General features: G+C 33.9%; 1 protein-coding gene across 1 annotated transcript in view; it reads left to right on the top strand.

Annotated features, from left to right (window-relative positions):
* DppIII (dipeptidyl peptidase 3) overlaps positions 1-16330 on the top strand; it is a 69931-nt gene that overhangs the window by 24115 nt on the left and 29486 nt on the right. The window contains exons 4-8 of the mRNA XM_089091476.1: positions 1609-1836; positions 6538-6675; positions 9410-9541; positions 12200-12330; positions 14803-15056. Coding sequence (XP_088947602.1) covers positions 1609-1836; positions 6538-6675; positions 9410-9541; positions 12200-12330; positions 14803-15056 — 883 coding nt within the window. The remainder of the gene's footprint in view (positions 1-1608; positions 1837-6537; positions 6676-9409; positions 9542-12199; positions 12331-14802; positions 15057-16330) is intronic.

The following is a 16330-nucleotide window of genomic DNA, read 5'->3' on the forward strand; positions in this document are numbered from 1 at the left end:
ATACTACTGATGACTGTCGCTGTATATATAATTGAAATATCTGGACTTTTTTATCTTTTTTTTCCCTGTCTAAATAAATGGATTCATTCCCATTTGAGAATTTTTTTGTTCGTCATAGAACGGCAATGCGGTCTAAGAAAAGAGCACCAAGTTTAAGGTGTTACGTCAAAAATACATAGAAATTCAAAAGATGCGGTGCTATGTATCAACCAAACCTATTATGGCTTTGAAATTTTTAATAAGGGGTTCGTAGTACGGATCCAATTCTATCATAGAAATTTCATCCAATCTTGTTACTTCTGTTATCCCCAAGACTGTACTGTATAACGACTGGTCTTTTGACCAATGAAAAATGGATGGAAATTTAACTTCTGCTGTTCGAAAACAAAGTTATTGGTTTAATCTCTTTCAGACCATGCAGCTGGGGGGTTTTTCATTTCTTTTTGTAGGATTGGAGCTGATTTTCTGTCTACTGATGGTTTATTTTATAAAGTTCTTCACAAAATATAATGTATGACACACTTATTAAGTAAGGCTTAAACTATTCAAATTCACAAAAATAAAGATTATAACAATTACCAAGAAGACTCTGAAATATTGACATACCCCAAAAAACAAAATATCGCTGAGGCCTAAGGAAGAACCTTTCAGACTTGTTGTGTGCGAGCTCAATTCCCCCCTCCCCCCAGGAGGGGGGGAGGGGGGAATTGATTAGGTCTTGATTTTCAGAAATAGTCAGATATGGCCCTTTGATTTTTGAGCAATGACAATTTGTAAGTACGTATTATTTGTAAAAAGGAATCATTTTATAGCTTTATTTGAATTACAGAACAATTTAAATGATTTAATTGTTAAGTTGATATGGTCTTTATAATGAATGCTGGAGAAAAATGGCAAAAATCCGTACGCCGTGTTGGTATTAATTGTTGTGCATCTTGTGGTAGAAATGGCTAAGTTTTTTCAGTGTAAGTTTAGATAGTTTCTATTAGCTTATTTTAGTAGAGAGTTCAGTCATGCAAGGATAAAAAAGTAATTATTTTTCGCTAGACCATCCCTAGAACTAATAATGAAAACAAGAAAATAGCAGAATTTGCTACCGCAACTTATGAATTTTGGAATATTATTCTGATTTGTTAACCTTAACTAACCTTTAATTAAATGAACCTTTTTTGTTACTTTTTTAAGGTGCATTTGAAGGATATGTATTGATCTGTTCATGTTATGTATTCTGTTATGATCTGTTATGTATTGATCTGTTCTGTTCATACCTTATTGTATACTACATATTTTTTAATGGCTTGGAACATTTGTTAAATGTCTACTTAGAAATAATAAAAAGCGGTTTGCGGATTTTTTTTTTCCAAATGTGTGCTGTATTTTTTCATGATCTGTTTCTCATAACTTGGAGCCATGGTTTTTAGCTTGAAACAAACCCAAACTTGGGGATTAAGTCTGTGCTGTGTTTTGAAATTTTTTAAAATCTTAATAGTTTTCAATTTTAGCCTTTTGTGGCTGCTTTCTTCTATAACAGCTTATATTTACTTTTATTATCGTCTCTCTTATCTCCTGCACTCAGCCCAACCTGTTTATAAACACCATTTATTACAGGCTTTTATGGTTTATGTCTGTGGTTTCTATGCCAATATGGGGAATTACAAAGGATTTGGTGACTCAAAGTTCATCCCCAATTTACCTCAAGAAAAACTCGAAGCTTTAGTCAATGCCTTAACATCAGCCATTACTGAAAGTAACAACATTTTAGAGTTATGGAGTTTGGTGAAAGATAGCATGTTTTCATTAGATCAAAGAAAACAGTTCCTTGGACTTGGAACAATGGTAGGATTCATGTCTCTCTCTTTTTTGATAAAGTTATAGGTTTATGCCTGGGTTATGTCTAGCTATAGGTTTTTATGGTTTTTATGGTTTATGGTTAGGCTTTTATGGTTTATGTCTGTGGTTTTTATGCCAATATGGGGAATTGAAAAGGATTTGGTGACTCAAAGTTCATCCCTAATTTACCTCAAGAAAGACTCGAAGCTTTAGTCAATGCCTTAACATCCGCCATTACTGAAAGTAACAACATTTTAGAGTTATAGAGTTTGGTGAAAGATAGCATGTTTTCATTAGATCAAAGAAAACAGTTCCTTGGGCTTGGAACAATGGTATGATTTATGTCTCTCTCTTTTTTTCTGTCAAATTTGTCAATATGGAACATCGTTTTTGAAAAATGTAGGCCAAACAAACAGAAATTAATATAATATGTCTTAACAGTTATTTCAGAAGAGTTAAATTTGTTATTTTTCGTACTTAGTCTTTACTCCTTAAAAATGAAGCTTTTTTATTAATAAGACAAAAGTATAAAATTGTATGTAATTGTAAAAAGAAATTTAATGACAATTTAAATAAATTCAAGGTGACACAGTTTTAAGAGAAGCAATACAGCAGCTATTTCTTATGCTTACGTGGTTTTACATTTAACAGAAAACGATTTTAACAGAAAACGAAGAAGAACAAAAAAAATGAAGATATGAAAGGTCAAAACAACAAAGAGGAAAATTCTTACCCTCTAAGTTAATTCCTATCCTCAAGTGCGTTGATAATTCTTGAAATATCAACTAAGTGGAAGTGATGAAAGACTTGAGAGCCATGGCTAATTAGAGTAAAGCCAAGATAGATAGTCTCTGTGAGAGGCAAACCTGGCATAACTTTTTCAGAGCTGTATAAGTTGTATGATGAGAAATGCAGAGCAAAGCAGATTTTGGTAAGTACCTCCATCTTTGGAGATCTTTGCCAAGCTGTCTTTTGGTCCTAAAAAGATAAAGAAGGAAAACCAATCTTTTGAAGCATTTTAGGAATAAAAACCACTTGAAAGATAAAAAGCCGAAGAAAAGAGATGAAATATAAGATGAAAGTAAGCGGTTGTAAATCCTATCTACGCTAAAAATGTTTTTAAAGTTTAATAAATTAATGGTTTTGTTCGTATTATAAATGCCTCAGAATTCAATTGACCTAGAATAGATAACCCAGATATCCCTTTTAATCTATCCAAATTGGCTCAATTTGTTTCTCAACTGTATGTATGGTGATTCAAAAGGCGTTTTGTGGGGTTTGTAAACCTCAGATTCATAGCCAACCCCCTCAAAATAAGCAGGTTTTATTTACTGATCCAATTCGTTTATTACTATTCTATTTGGTTTTAACACATTTCGAATTTTTTAATTTTTTCCAAAATTTGTTGTAATCCCCTTCCCTCACGTATAGAAATAGTTTGGAAAGGGAGTATTGGATATCTGAGTTGTTTTGCCATGTTTTGGATGCCTTAAAAAAAATCCTCCTGATAAAAACCATATCTCTTCATTAATAGCCGAATCTTTTGAAAAATTTTTCACTTTTTTATGTTGTGTGATATAAATCGTTTTGAGTTAGTGCGGGTGAATGAATGCAGTATATGTCATAATTAAAGTAATGTCTTCACTTAAAGTACATTCAATAGAGTCTTCAGTGCAAAGAGGTCTTCACTTAAAGCACATTGCCAAAATTTATTATACATTTTGCCAAAATCAATATATTGTAAATATAACTTCATATATATATATATATATATATATATATATATATATATATATATATATATATATATATATATATATATATATATATATATATATATCACCAAGATTGATATATATATATATATATATATATATATATATATATATATATATATATATATTATCACCAAGATTGATATATATATATATATATATATATATATATATATAATATATATATATATACAAAAGTTTCATTTAGAATGGATAAGCAAACTTGTCAACCGCCAGAACTCAAACTTAATAAGGCTACACTCTTTCTATAAAAAAAAAAATAGGGCATAAATAGCTCAGTATAATTCCCCCCCCCCCCAAAAAAAAAAAACAAAGTAAAAACAGTAATAACAAAATTAAATAAAGATTGTAAAAATGATACGAAAGAAATCAGCATGATAAATCTTTACTAAATCTTATTAAAAAAATAATTAACTAACATTGACTTATCTTTACTCATTTATAACGGCTCCTTCATTATCGTAGGCAGCGCAATAGCGCTGCCGAAGTAAAGAGCGATTTGGGCACAATGTATTATTTATCTGTAATTTCTTGGGGGGGGGGTAATTTCTTTTGGTTTTAGACCAGAGCACTTCGTATCGAAGGAGTTGTCATAGAAGCTTCGAAAAAGGCACATTGGAAATTGAAAGGGCTAGTGCCCTTTTTATTAGTCGAAAGGGATTGGAGGGCAACTAACCCCCCTCCCACTCCCACGATTTCCCCAAACACATCCAATCAAATTTCAAGATAGCCATTTTATTCAACGTAGTTGTAAAGGTCCGGAAATTATGTATTTGAGGATGACAACCCCCTGACAGCCCTCAGGGCAAGAGTTGTAATTTATGCCCTGGAGGCATATAAGGTTTATATAGAAAGGGTGATCGTAAAAATTTTGGAGGGGGCTCATTGAATTGGTGATCAGAAATTTTACTGCCTTTTTTCGAGATTCAGAGTAATGGGAAAGTGGATACCCCCCCCCCCACACACACACACACCTTGTATTTTCCCGAAATGCATCTGATAGAAATTTTGAGATTGCCATTTGTATTCGTAGAAACTTCAAGGCTTATTCGATTAGAAATTGAAAGGGAAAGTGCCCATTTTAATAGTCGAAAGTGAGATTGGAGGGCAACTAACCCCCCTCCTACGGCCATCATTTTCCCTAACGTATCCAATCGAATTTTGAGATAGCCATTTTGTTCAACGTAAATGAAAGGTCCGGAAAATATGTCTGTGATGATTTTCACCCCCCAGAGCCCTCAGGGCAAAGGTTGTAAGTTATGCCCTGGGGGCATAAAAGGTATATATAGAAAGGGTGACCATGTAAACTTCGGAGGGGCTCATTGGATTGATAATCAGAAGATCTAGTACCCTTTTTGTACCCTTTTTAAAATTCAGCGAGATCGGAGGGTGGATCCCCTCCCCCTCCACCCACCTTACACACTCATCATATTTTCCTGAAGTTCATCTGATAGAAATTTCGAAATGGCCATTTGTTGTAGTAGAAATTTCGAAAAGAGCTCATTCGATGGAAATTGAAAGGGCTAGTGCCCTTTTTAATAGTCGAAAGTGATTGGAGGGCAACTAACCCCTCCTTCCACGCCCACAATTTTCGCAAACACATCCAAACAAAATTTAGAGATAGCCATGTTGTTCAGCGTAAATGAACGGTCCGGGAAATATTTCTTTGAGGATGAAAACCCCCCAAAGCTGTCAGGGCAAGGGTTTTAAGTTATGCCATGGGGGCATATAAAGTATATATAGAAAGGGTGATCGTATGAGCTTCGGAGAGGGCTCATTGGATTGGTAATCAGAAGTTCTAGTGTCATTTTTAAAATTCAGCGTGATCGGAGGGTGGATACCCCCCCCCCCACCTCGTATTTTCCCGAAATGCATGTGATAGAAATTGAGATGGCCATTTCTTGTCGTAGAAACTTCGAAAAAAGCTTATTCGATTGGAAATTGAAAAGACTAGTGCCCTTTTTAATAGTCGAAAGTGATTGTAGGGTAGCAAGCCCCCCCCCCCCCTCCCTCTCACCCATCAATTCGCAAGACATGTCTAATCAAAATTTTTAGATAGCCATTTTTTTCAGCGTAGTTGAAAGGTCCGGAAGTTATATATTTGACAACTTCCCATACCTTCTCTAGACCAGAACATAATTTGCACTTTACTGAACAAAATTGTTGTGGATTGTCAGTTTAAAATACATATTTTGATATATATATATATATATATATATATATATTCTTTAAAGTCTTAATGATTTTCTATTTATTAAATTTAAAATATTTTAAACGTATTTTGTCTTTTAATGTCGTAGGATAAAAGAATTAGAATGGCTTTTGAGTCTTCAACGGGAAAGTGAACGCAAAACAAATATTTTTGTTTAAAAAAACACAAGACATGATAAGTTTATTCTAAAATAAGGTTAATCACTGATAATTATGTATTATAGCTGTTATAGCTGTTAAGCTATTATATTAAGAAACTTATATTTTTTAATGTCCTTTATTACTGAAATTTTGAGATAGCCATATGTTCAATTAGCAGTTCAAAGATCACATAGCAAGGCCTTTGGGGGGTATGGTAGTTTGAACTTTAGAGGAAGCTCATTTGATTGGAAATGTATAGTTCTAGTTCCCTTTTTAGAGTCAAAATTGATGTAGAGCAACTAGCCCCCCCCCCCGTCCCTGACAACCTGTTTTCCCCAAACGCATCCAATCAAAATGGTGAGATAGCCATTTTGTTGACAGTAGTTCAAAGAGCATATAACAATGGCCTCAAAGGTGGACACAACCCTCCAGAGCCCAGGTGCAAAGGTTGTAAGTTATGCCTTCAGAACACTAGCAACTAGCCTTCAGAACGTTTACTAGTTTCCTTCTTCTTTTTTGGTATGTCTAAAGTTTATGTCTCCATTATTTATCTTTGAAGGGTATAACAACATACTTCTCATCCAACTGCACTTTAAAAGATGCCGAATTCGTGAACCGTTTCTTTAAAGTCAGAGGAATTGAAGGTTACAACAACAGGTGCTTCAAGCATATGAAAAATGGAGCGACCACTTATGAGGTACTTTTGTTTGTACTTTTTATTATCATAGAAAATTATCATGTAATTTAAAATTTAGACCAACTAATAATAATAGATGGTATCCTAGCCTAGGTAAATTTGGCGTAGGAAAAGAAAACAGTAATGGTTTCAGACTACTGGAGTTTTGCAGGTACCAATATAGTATTTGGTAATAAAATAGCCCATAAGTTGACATGGTATGCACGTGATGGTAATTCAGCTAACCTTATTGATTATGTTATTGTAAACCGAAGACTGGCTGGATCGACACAAGATACTAGGGTATATAGTAGTGCTGCTATTGATGTTAAAAGTAAAGATTACCATCTAGTAGTGTCTAGGATTAATCTAAAGCTGAAATTTAAGAAGGGTAACTTCCTCCGGGGAAGCTATGACGTTGGTAGACTCCAGGATGAGAAATTGAGAAAAGGTTCCCAGGAACAGTTGAATATTGAACTGGAGAGTTTAAAATTTGACAATATGGAAAATGGATGGAATAATTTTAGGAAAATAGTTTGTGAATTCGCTAGTGGTGTCTTAGGGAAGAGTTAGAAATGTAGCTAGGAATATTAGTGAAAATGCTTTATGTTTAATACAGAGGAGGAGGGGCTTGTACAAGAATTACTTAAGTGATAGATCATATGAAATAAGAGTAATGTGAAGAAAGTGGAGAAAGCGTTAGAGTATGAATTAAGGAGGTATGAAGTGCAGGCAATGAACAAAATCGCTGAAGATCTGGATAATGCAGCCAGATGGCATAATAGTAAAATAATGTACTTGCATGTTAATAAATTGAGAGGGAATAGTCAATCTGGACTTGTCCCAGTTAAAAATAGGAATGGGACCACAATCAGTTATAAGGAAAGAGACATGGGCAGAACATTTTGAGAATGTGCTAAACGACGATAGAAATACCGGAAAAGATATAGAGGGAATGAAAATGTTTGTGACACTTTGGATGTGACGGAAAATTTTTTGGGGGGAAGAATTAATGACAGTACCAAAAAGACTAAAAAGTAGTAAGTAGTTTTTTTTTTTTTTTTTGAGAAAGGTGATAAGAGTGAGTGTTGTGATTATAGATTTAGCAGCACGGTTCTTGTAGGCAGCAAATTAACTTAGTGAAGGGTGGACGATGTGTCGACCAAATTTTGACTCTTAGATTAATAGTTGAGAAGTGCATGAGTGATCAAACCCCTTTAGTCCTCAGTTTTATCGATTATGATCCACCTTGTGATTCTTCTGATAGAAGAGTATTAGCGAAAGTGCTATCCTTGTACAGCATATGAGACAAATACATTAAAGTGATCAGTGGTGTGTTCAAGAATAACACTGCAGCGGTTAAGGTAGGAAATGAGGTTATCAGCTGGTTCGTATTAAATCAGGAGTTAGGCAGGGTTGCGTCCTATTCCCATTTATATGGATTGTTTTGATGAACATTGTCCTAAGGAGCACAGCAAAGGCAAAGGGAGAACACGGTATCAAATGGGGAAGAAAAACTTTCCTGGACTTAGATTATGCTGATGATTTAAGTATCCTAGATGAGCTTGTTAGTAAAATGGATAAATTTTTAGAGGTTTTGCGGGTTGAGAATGCAAGCATAGGTTTGAAAATTAATGTTAAGAAGACTAAGTCGCTAAGACAAGGAAGAAGTGAAGGTGAAGAGGTGATGTTGGGTGATGAGAAGACCGATCAAAGTGGACAGCTTGACTTACCTTGGTAGTATTATTAGTAAAGACGGTGATGCAGTGAAGATGCTAAAAATAGAAAAACCAAGGCCCAGGGTATTTTTTGACAGTTAAAAGAAAAGTTTGGAAGAAACGGAAGATAAGTCTGTGATCCAAGATTAGAATGTTGGAAGCTATAGTGGTGACATCGGTGAAGTGTGATTCTGATGCTTGGGTGCTCCGAAAAACGGAAGGGGATTTGCTAGCTGTTTTCCAGAGAAATTGCCTACGGATTATTTTGGGTTCCCAACTGATTGACCGTATGTCAAGCAGTAAGCTGTACGATAAATGTGGTTTAATCCGCTTTCTAGGGCTAGTGTAAAGAGGGAGGCTTTGAATAGATTATGATGGAGAAGGAGCGTGTGTAGCTGTGTTGGCCTCAGGTGGCTTGGTGTTTCCATGAGGTATTAGTGGTAATACCTCACGGTTAGTGGTAATAGCACTTTCAGAGATATCTTAGTGTTATTTGGGATGTATTAATTGCTTACATTGTAAGTGCCAGAAAATATTTTTCATCAAAAATATTATTCACTAGTTACATAAAATGGGGTATTAGAAAATCCATAAATGGTCTGAAGATCAAAAGAAACTACTGGTTTGGTAATAAGCCATGACGTGAGAAATTAGTGTCCTCTAATTCGACATACTCCTTCAGGATTTGGGAGGTCTTTGTCTAACCTAGGTAATGGCACAAAAAAGGCCAACGGTAGTTTATGAAAAAATATACCATTGATTGTAAGTTTTAGTTCTGACCTCGTACAAACTCTCTCAGGGATAATTAGCTTAGCTCAAGTTATGGTTGTTCTCATTGCATTTTCTGTTCACAATTCGAATAATTCCTACATGAATTCGAATAATTCAGGTAGGGTTATATGATAATAAGATTTATCATTCTGCTTGATATAGTAAAAATCAATATGTCAATTGTGTATGTATCCTAGTTTATTTATTTTATGGTATTTACTTTTTATCCCAATCCTCATTCGTCTATTTTGGTATTTCTTTTTCAGATAAGAGTTGCATCTGTTGCTCCAAGAGATAGCACTGAACCTGATATGTTTGAAGGTGCTTCTTTTAAAATGACTGGTGGTGACTATAGCACTTTGCTTGAATTGGTGAATGCAGAATTAGAACAAGCCAAGGTATGAATGCGGAAGCCAGTATCTTTTCTAATGCTATTTGCTTATATCATCTGTATCTTTTCAAAGGTGCTTCAACCTAGGGTACCGTTGGTGGCTATAATAGCTGCCCCGAACTGGTCAATATAAGCTTGGAGTAAGCCAAGATGAGAACATAGTTGTGGCCACAATCCTTTCTAATGCCATTTGAAGACTACATTCTATGTATTTACTCAGCATTACTGAATATCTAGAAAACAAAAGTTTTTTTTTGCAGGGCTTCGCTGGACTCTGGGTGATGATTAGAAATATATTTTATTTTTCTAAATACATAAATATATTTTATATATACTATATTAAATAAGGTTTTAGTATTTCTTTTATGAGGATGCTGGGGGAATCTTCAAAGATTGAATAAGTGGCCCTATCAATAGTTATATGTCCTGATTTTACCCGAAAGTATAACTATTATATTTTATCAACCATTTGTATTTTCATTTTTTTTTCCATGCTTGAGTTAGAAGGGAATGTCATTGAAATTGTGTTTTAAGTTTAGGTTATTTAAGAGACTAGCTTATATTACATGGACTGCTTGAAATAGCATTTAACAACTGAAAACGTAAGTTTTATGGAGAACCTTATTTTTTTTTTGCCTTGACGCTTATATAAAACGCCCAGGCCGCCCCTCTAAGGGAGTATTAAGGCCATCTTTAAGAATTTGTACGGTAACCCCTGAAAAATAGTGCATTTCAGGTCGCTATTTTCTTTCTAATGGCCTAAAAATTCATAAAAAAAAATCTACAATTTTTTTATGTAAAACTATAATCTATGTTTCTGAAGGCTGCAGAACTTTAAAAAGGGTAGCTTTAATTTACAGCTCAAAACACAGGGAAATATATCAATGATTATACGACGTATTATTTTTAATCCGTCATTTTGATTCAATGCTTTCATTTTGATTTAGGACCGATCCTTTTCACACCAATTCCAAAAAGGCAAGCATGTTTTACCTCGTTTTAAGGTTTTCCAACTACATTATTGGTTGTGTAGATTGTATCCATAATCTCTTTATATACAAATTTAATAAAAATAGAAAGCAGTAAAGGAATACAACAAAAATAAATGAAAAGATAGAACAAGTAAAAAAATTGGCTACTTTATTTTGATATTACTCTCCTTTTCAGATGCTATACGACGACAACTCCAGTTAGGAAAGATTGTCCGGTATCAATGGTATTAAAATTATATTGAAAGTACTAAATATCGAGAAAAAAGGTAAAGGGATTATTTTGAGTAATCTTCACTAGGCTTCAGAAGATGATCAGATACCGATATGTATATACTTCTGGCATCGCATTCCTGACAGTACCAGGGGAATCGATCCTCTTCCTTTGCCTGGGTGTGGTTTGTCCGTGCAAGTTTACTTCTGTAAGATCTTTATCCCACCTCACTGAGTCCACCTACTGATATTTGAAATGCACTATTTTTCAGGGGTTACCGTACAAATTCTTAAAGATGGCCTTAATGCTCCCTTAGAGGGGCGGCCTGGGGGTTTTATATAATCAGCAAGACAAAAATATATAAAAGAAGAAAGACTCACAACAACATGCGACCAAAAAAAAAAAAAAAAAAAAAAAAAAAAATTTCAAAGCAGTCCTAGCATCCTTACTTTAGCGAAGTTCAACCAGGATAGATAAAAAGTAAGTTGAAACAAGGCGATTCAACGAGATGAAAGAAAAATAATTTAAAAACACGTTCTTATTGCTGAGGACCGCCCTTGGACATAGGGCCGAAATATTCATTCAAATTATGTCCACTGTCTTGCAAAAAGATTTCCCTGTTGTTCTTCGTGCTTTTGTTGTTAGCCATTAGAAAGAAAATTTTTTGAGTCTTAACATTTCTTTTATATATAGATTATAGAACATAGATTATAATTTTACATAAAAAAACTGTGGATTTTTTTTTATGAAATTTTAGGCCATTAGAAAGAAAATGCCTAAAATTTCCTAAAGGAAATTCTTTTTATTTGTCTTACTTTCTCTTTTCCGACTCAGTGTTATATGTGGAGATGGTAAGGGGAATTGTCCGGGGAAAATTTTCCTACTAGGGGGGAGGGGATTTGCGGGGAAATCAGCCAGAATCGTCCTCAAGAAATTTTGTATTTTATATGGGAGGAAGTTTCCATGGGGAAAGGAATTTTTCATGGAGGGGGAGCCAGATTTCCCGGCATTATTTGGAAAACGATCAGAAATTAAATTAAAAAAACAAGCTTTTACAACTGAAAGAAAGGAGAAACATCAAAGCTTAAAACGAACAGAAATTGTTACCTATGTGAGGGGGGTCATCCCTTCTTCAATACCTTGCTCTTACACTAAAGTTTGACTTTTTATCCCAATTCTTTAAGAAGGACTCCTGAAATACAAGGGCCGTTTAATTAGAACAATAAGAAACTTTTTTTTTTAACTATAAAAAACATTAGAGTGAGGTACTAATGAGGGGGAATATATGTAAAAATTTCTATTCGTTTTAATTTTTGATGCAGCTTTTTACTTTCAGTTGAAAAAGCTTGTTTTTCTATTTAACTTTCTTTATTTGATTTTTTTACATTACCTGCTTGTAGATCATGAATCTTCAATATAATTAACTTAGTGCAATATATTTCCTTTATTTCTAAATTTTAAGACTTCAGCGTCTAATGAAACAGAAGTTCATATGGTCGAGAAATACATCGAGTCCTTTGCTACTGGTTCCTTAGATGCTCATAAAGACGGATCAAGGTTTTGGATCAAGAATAAGGGACCAATAATTGAAACGTGAGTGTCAAATCCTCTTTTTTTCTAAATAACTTTTGATTATTTGTTTTGAAAGGTTTTGGCTGTTTGGGCCGATTGGGGGAAGTTTGCGCGTTAATAAATGTTATTTCATAAAATGATTTATGGTGTCGAATTCTTGTATTAAGCTTTTTTTTATTTATCTCAATTTGCGTGACATAGCACTGAAGTGTAAATTAGTGTAACAGGAAGAGACAGCAAGTCGTGAGAAAATCTTTTTTCTTAATCAAAGAATTTCACTTTCCTATTCAGATACATTTTATTAAAATAACTTCTTGTTTTCATGGAGGAATGGGAGGGGTTTCTGCATCCACTCTGATCCCTTCCTAGCAGTGCTTATTAACAAACAATTGATTTAGCAAAAACTCTTTATCTAGGTTTTATAGTTAAGTTTATTAGTTTTTTCAGTAATTTTTTTTTTTCCGTGACAGAAGCTTCAGCTTGTCTCAATGTATGGTGCCAAAATCTTTTATAAATGTTGAGAAATAAACTAGGAGACAAAAAATATTTGTTTATTATGTACCTGAAAAGTATATGAATTTCAAGGGAATTAAAGATGGCTCTAGTTTTTAGAAGAAGATAATAGCTTAGTCAAATGGTAAAAACAATTATCTACGTGAGCACATGGGAGCAATTCTTAAAGTAGATGTCTGTCATTTTTTAGCCGTACTTGTACATAAGGAGGAAATAGGGATAGGGTGACCCCCCCCCCCACACACACACACACCCACATACAACCACCTGATAGATCTAACCGATCTTCGCTCACGCTAAAGTTGAAAATATCGGCCTGAGAGCGTCCTTCAGCCCTCTTTTTCTATCCCAAAGGATCCATACGCTCTTACACTCTTGTGTATATATGTTTGTTCCTCAAATAAAAAGAGTTTAAATCATCGAAAATAAAATCTCAGTAAAATAAACTTTGCTGTAAATGATTTTAATTTTAAACTTTTTTGACAATTTTTTCGTACTTAACTCTTGAAAAATACCACTTATAACATGTCTCTAGGTTCTATACGAGTCTGTCATTAGCGATTGAGCCTCTTAGCTTGCTTCTAAATTGGTCCTCATTTATTAAGGGTTGCTAATGAAGTGATCTTAAGGTGGGTGCTCTCTGTTTCAATGTTTTAATAACTTAGAAAACTAATAACAGTATTAGGATGCGAAAGTTCAACTCTTGTGGAAGGGTTTAAAGTGAATATAATAGACTAAGTTAAATTTGTATTGCCAGTTGTGGTTCAATCTTCAACATGTAAACATTCATATGGCGAGCTATAGTTCAAAATTTTTTATGTGTACTTTTATCATTATTTTCTATTTCATTATCTTTACTAACTTTGTGAAAGACTTAAGTTCGAGACGCTACAAATCCTCCCCGCGGTCGAACCTCATATTCTCGCCCTAAGCTAAAATAAGATGACCAAAGGAGGTAAACACATTAAGGGACTCTACAGGAAGATATGCAAAGAACAACTTGACGAAAAGTGAACTACTAACAAAAGAGTTTGCAGTGGCAACCAAAAGAGTTCATATGAAAATCCAGGGATATAGTTTTGACAAAACGACGAATGAAGTTTGATCTGAACGACTTGTCTCCTCAGTGGAAGATGGAGGAATTGGGCAACAAGGCGTTCTTCGGATGGCACACATTCACCCTATACAACTTTCTAATCTCTGGTGAATTTTCTGCTTTTTAATCTCTGATTTGTTTTTCATAACGACTACTAGCAGCTCATCTCAGGAATCAGTCGCCTTATGATATTTTCTTGTGTATCCTTCTTAAACAATACCTTTCTTAATGCCTCTTCCAAGGCTACCACCCCCCTCACCATGGAAGTCCCACAAATATATAACCCCCTCATTTCTCACAGATTAGCTCGTTGTTTCTTCTTTCTCACTTTTCTCTTATGTTTGTTTGATAGAGTTAATTGATTTCCTATTTGAGTAAGTTAGCTATCATTATACCGCCCTTTTTGTATTAAAATGTACCAGTTAACAAAATAACTTATTTAAATTTTATTGCCGAAACTGTTGTAAACCATCCAACTTTATTTACCACTTCTACCCTTGCCACACTTCATAGAAACTTAGTTTTTTTTTCTTGTTACGTATCTAACATTTTTACTTAATGCTTATAATACAGTGAAAACTGTACAAGCAGTAATGAAATATACACTATACACTTAACCTACGAAATCAAAATTTCTATTTTAGAGTGTTAACCTTCAGTCTACTAGGAAAACCCTTTGAGAGCTCTTTTCATGAAAATTTCCTCTTTGTTCTTAGTTAATCGACTTAAAAGAATTGAAAGTATTTCTTGTTAACTTCTTCTATTGTTCCCAAAGCTATATTGGTTTCATTGAAACATATCGTGACCCATCCGGTGTTTTGAGAATTGATAGTATTGAAAGAATTGAAAATATTTCTTGTTAACTTCTTCTATTTTTCCCAAAGTTACATTGGTTTCATTGAAACATATCGTGACCCATCTGGTGTTCGTGGAGAATTTGAAGGATTTGTTGCCGTTGTCAATAAGCCCATGTCTACCAAATTTTCTGTCTTAGTCGAAAAAGCTGAAACCCTGTTGAAACTTCTTCCATGGGACCAAGTTTTGGAAAAGGATACCTTTTTGAGGCCTGATTTCACTTCTTTGGATGTTGTTTCGTTTGCTGGTAGTGGAATTCCAGCTGGAATCAATATACCAAACTGTAAGTAGGGTACTTATAATCAAACTATGTATCTTCATTATTTTTTTTTATGGGGTTTAGTGTGTCGAGGAGTCTGCTTTCAAGAGATAAAAGAACATGTATGTGGTTTTCAGGTTAGGTTCTTCAAGATTTCTTCAAAATTTCTGGTTCTTCAAGAAATCACTGCCTAAATCCTGCGACAGATTACGGTGACTTACAGTTTAAGTTGGGCTTTCAGCACATCAACGCCGCACCATACCAACTTTTAGAGATAACAGTTGGTCTCTTATGGTATTATTTCTTACTCCCTATTTTGGATCTTCTGGAAGGGTGCCAAGTACGTTTCTTAGCCCGAGAATAAAGTGGGTAGCCATATGCGGTCTTAAGTGCCCATTATGCAGTAATTTTCAAAATTTATGATTTTAGTTATATTGTATTGCCAGTCATAGATTCTCTCGGTCCAAATATTCGAAATTTTCAAAACTCAAAATATATATATTCGTGTTAAGTTGAGGATTTAAAATATAAATGAATAAAGGTAAAAAAGATAAAGTAAATAATAATAAAATTGAGTAACTATGATAGAAGTATAAAGTATATAAAAGTATAAAGCAGATAGTTGTATAAAGTAAATAATGGTAAAATAGATGAGGTAAATCTAAAATGGAAATGAATAAAGTATATATTGAAATCGGGACTCTGTGTCCCGAGTGAAAGCCAAATGCTTTTAGTTAGCCGAGAATATGGAGAAAATGTTTCAAACTGTGTCTGAAATTTTGCAAAATTTTGTGGTAGAGCTTATTCCAATGAAAAAAAAAAACTATTTATTTGCATAGGTAAACGCATTGGCTATATACCTAAAAAATCATATTGCGAGATTTTTTTCTGTTATTGTATCTTTTTTTCTGACTAACAATAGCTATCTGTTATGGAAAAGAAAAGACAAAAGTTATTTGAGGTCATTCTAACAGCAGATCAGTCCCATTTAATGAATAAAATGATTAAAAGAGAAAAAAAAAGTTATTTGAGGTCATTCTAACAGCAGATCAGTCCCATTTAATGACTAGAATGAAATGATTAAAATAGAAAAAAAAAGTTATTTGAGGTCATTCTAACAGCAGGTCAGTCCAATTTAATTACTAGAATTATTAAAAGAAAAAAAAAAGTTATTTGAGGTCATTCTAACAGCAGATCAGTCCCATTTAATGACTAGAATGAAATGATTAAAATAGAAAAAAAAGTTATTTGAGGTCATTCTAACAGCAGGTCAGTCCAATTTAATGACTAGAATGATT

This window comes from Artemia sp. Qi Xiang Cuo, chromosome 7 (assembly GCF_049724085.1).
Source record: "Artemia sp. Qi Xiang Cuo chromosome 7, ASM4972408v1, whole genome shotgun sequence".
In the NCBI taxonomy this organism is placed as follows: Eukaryota; Metazoa; Arthropoda; class Branchiopoda; order Anostraca; family Artemiidae; genus Artemia; species Artemia sp. Qi Xiang Cuo.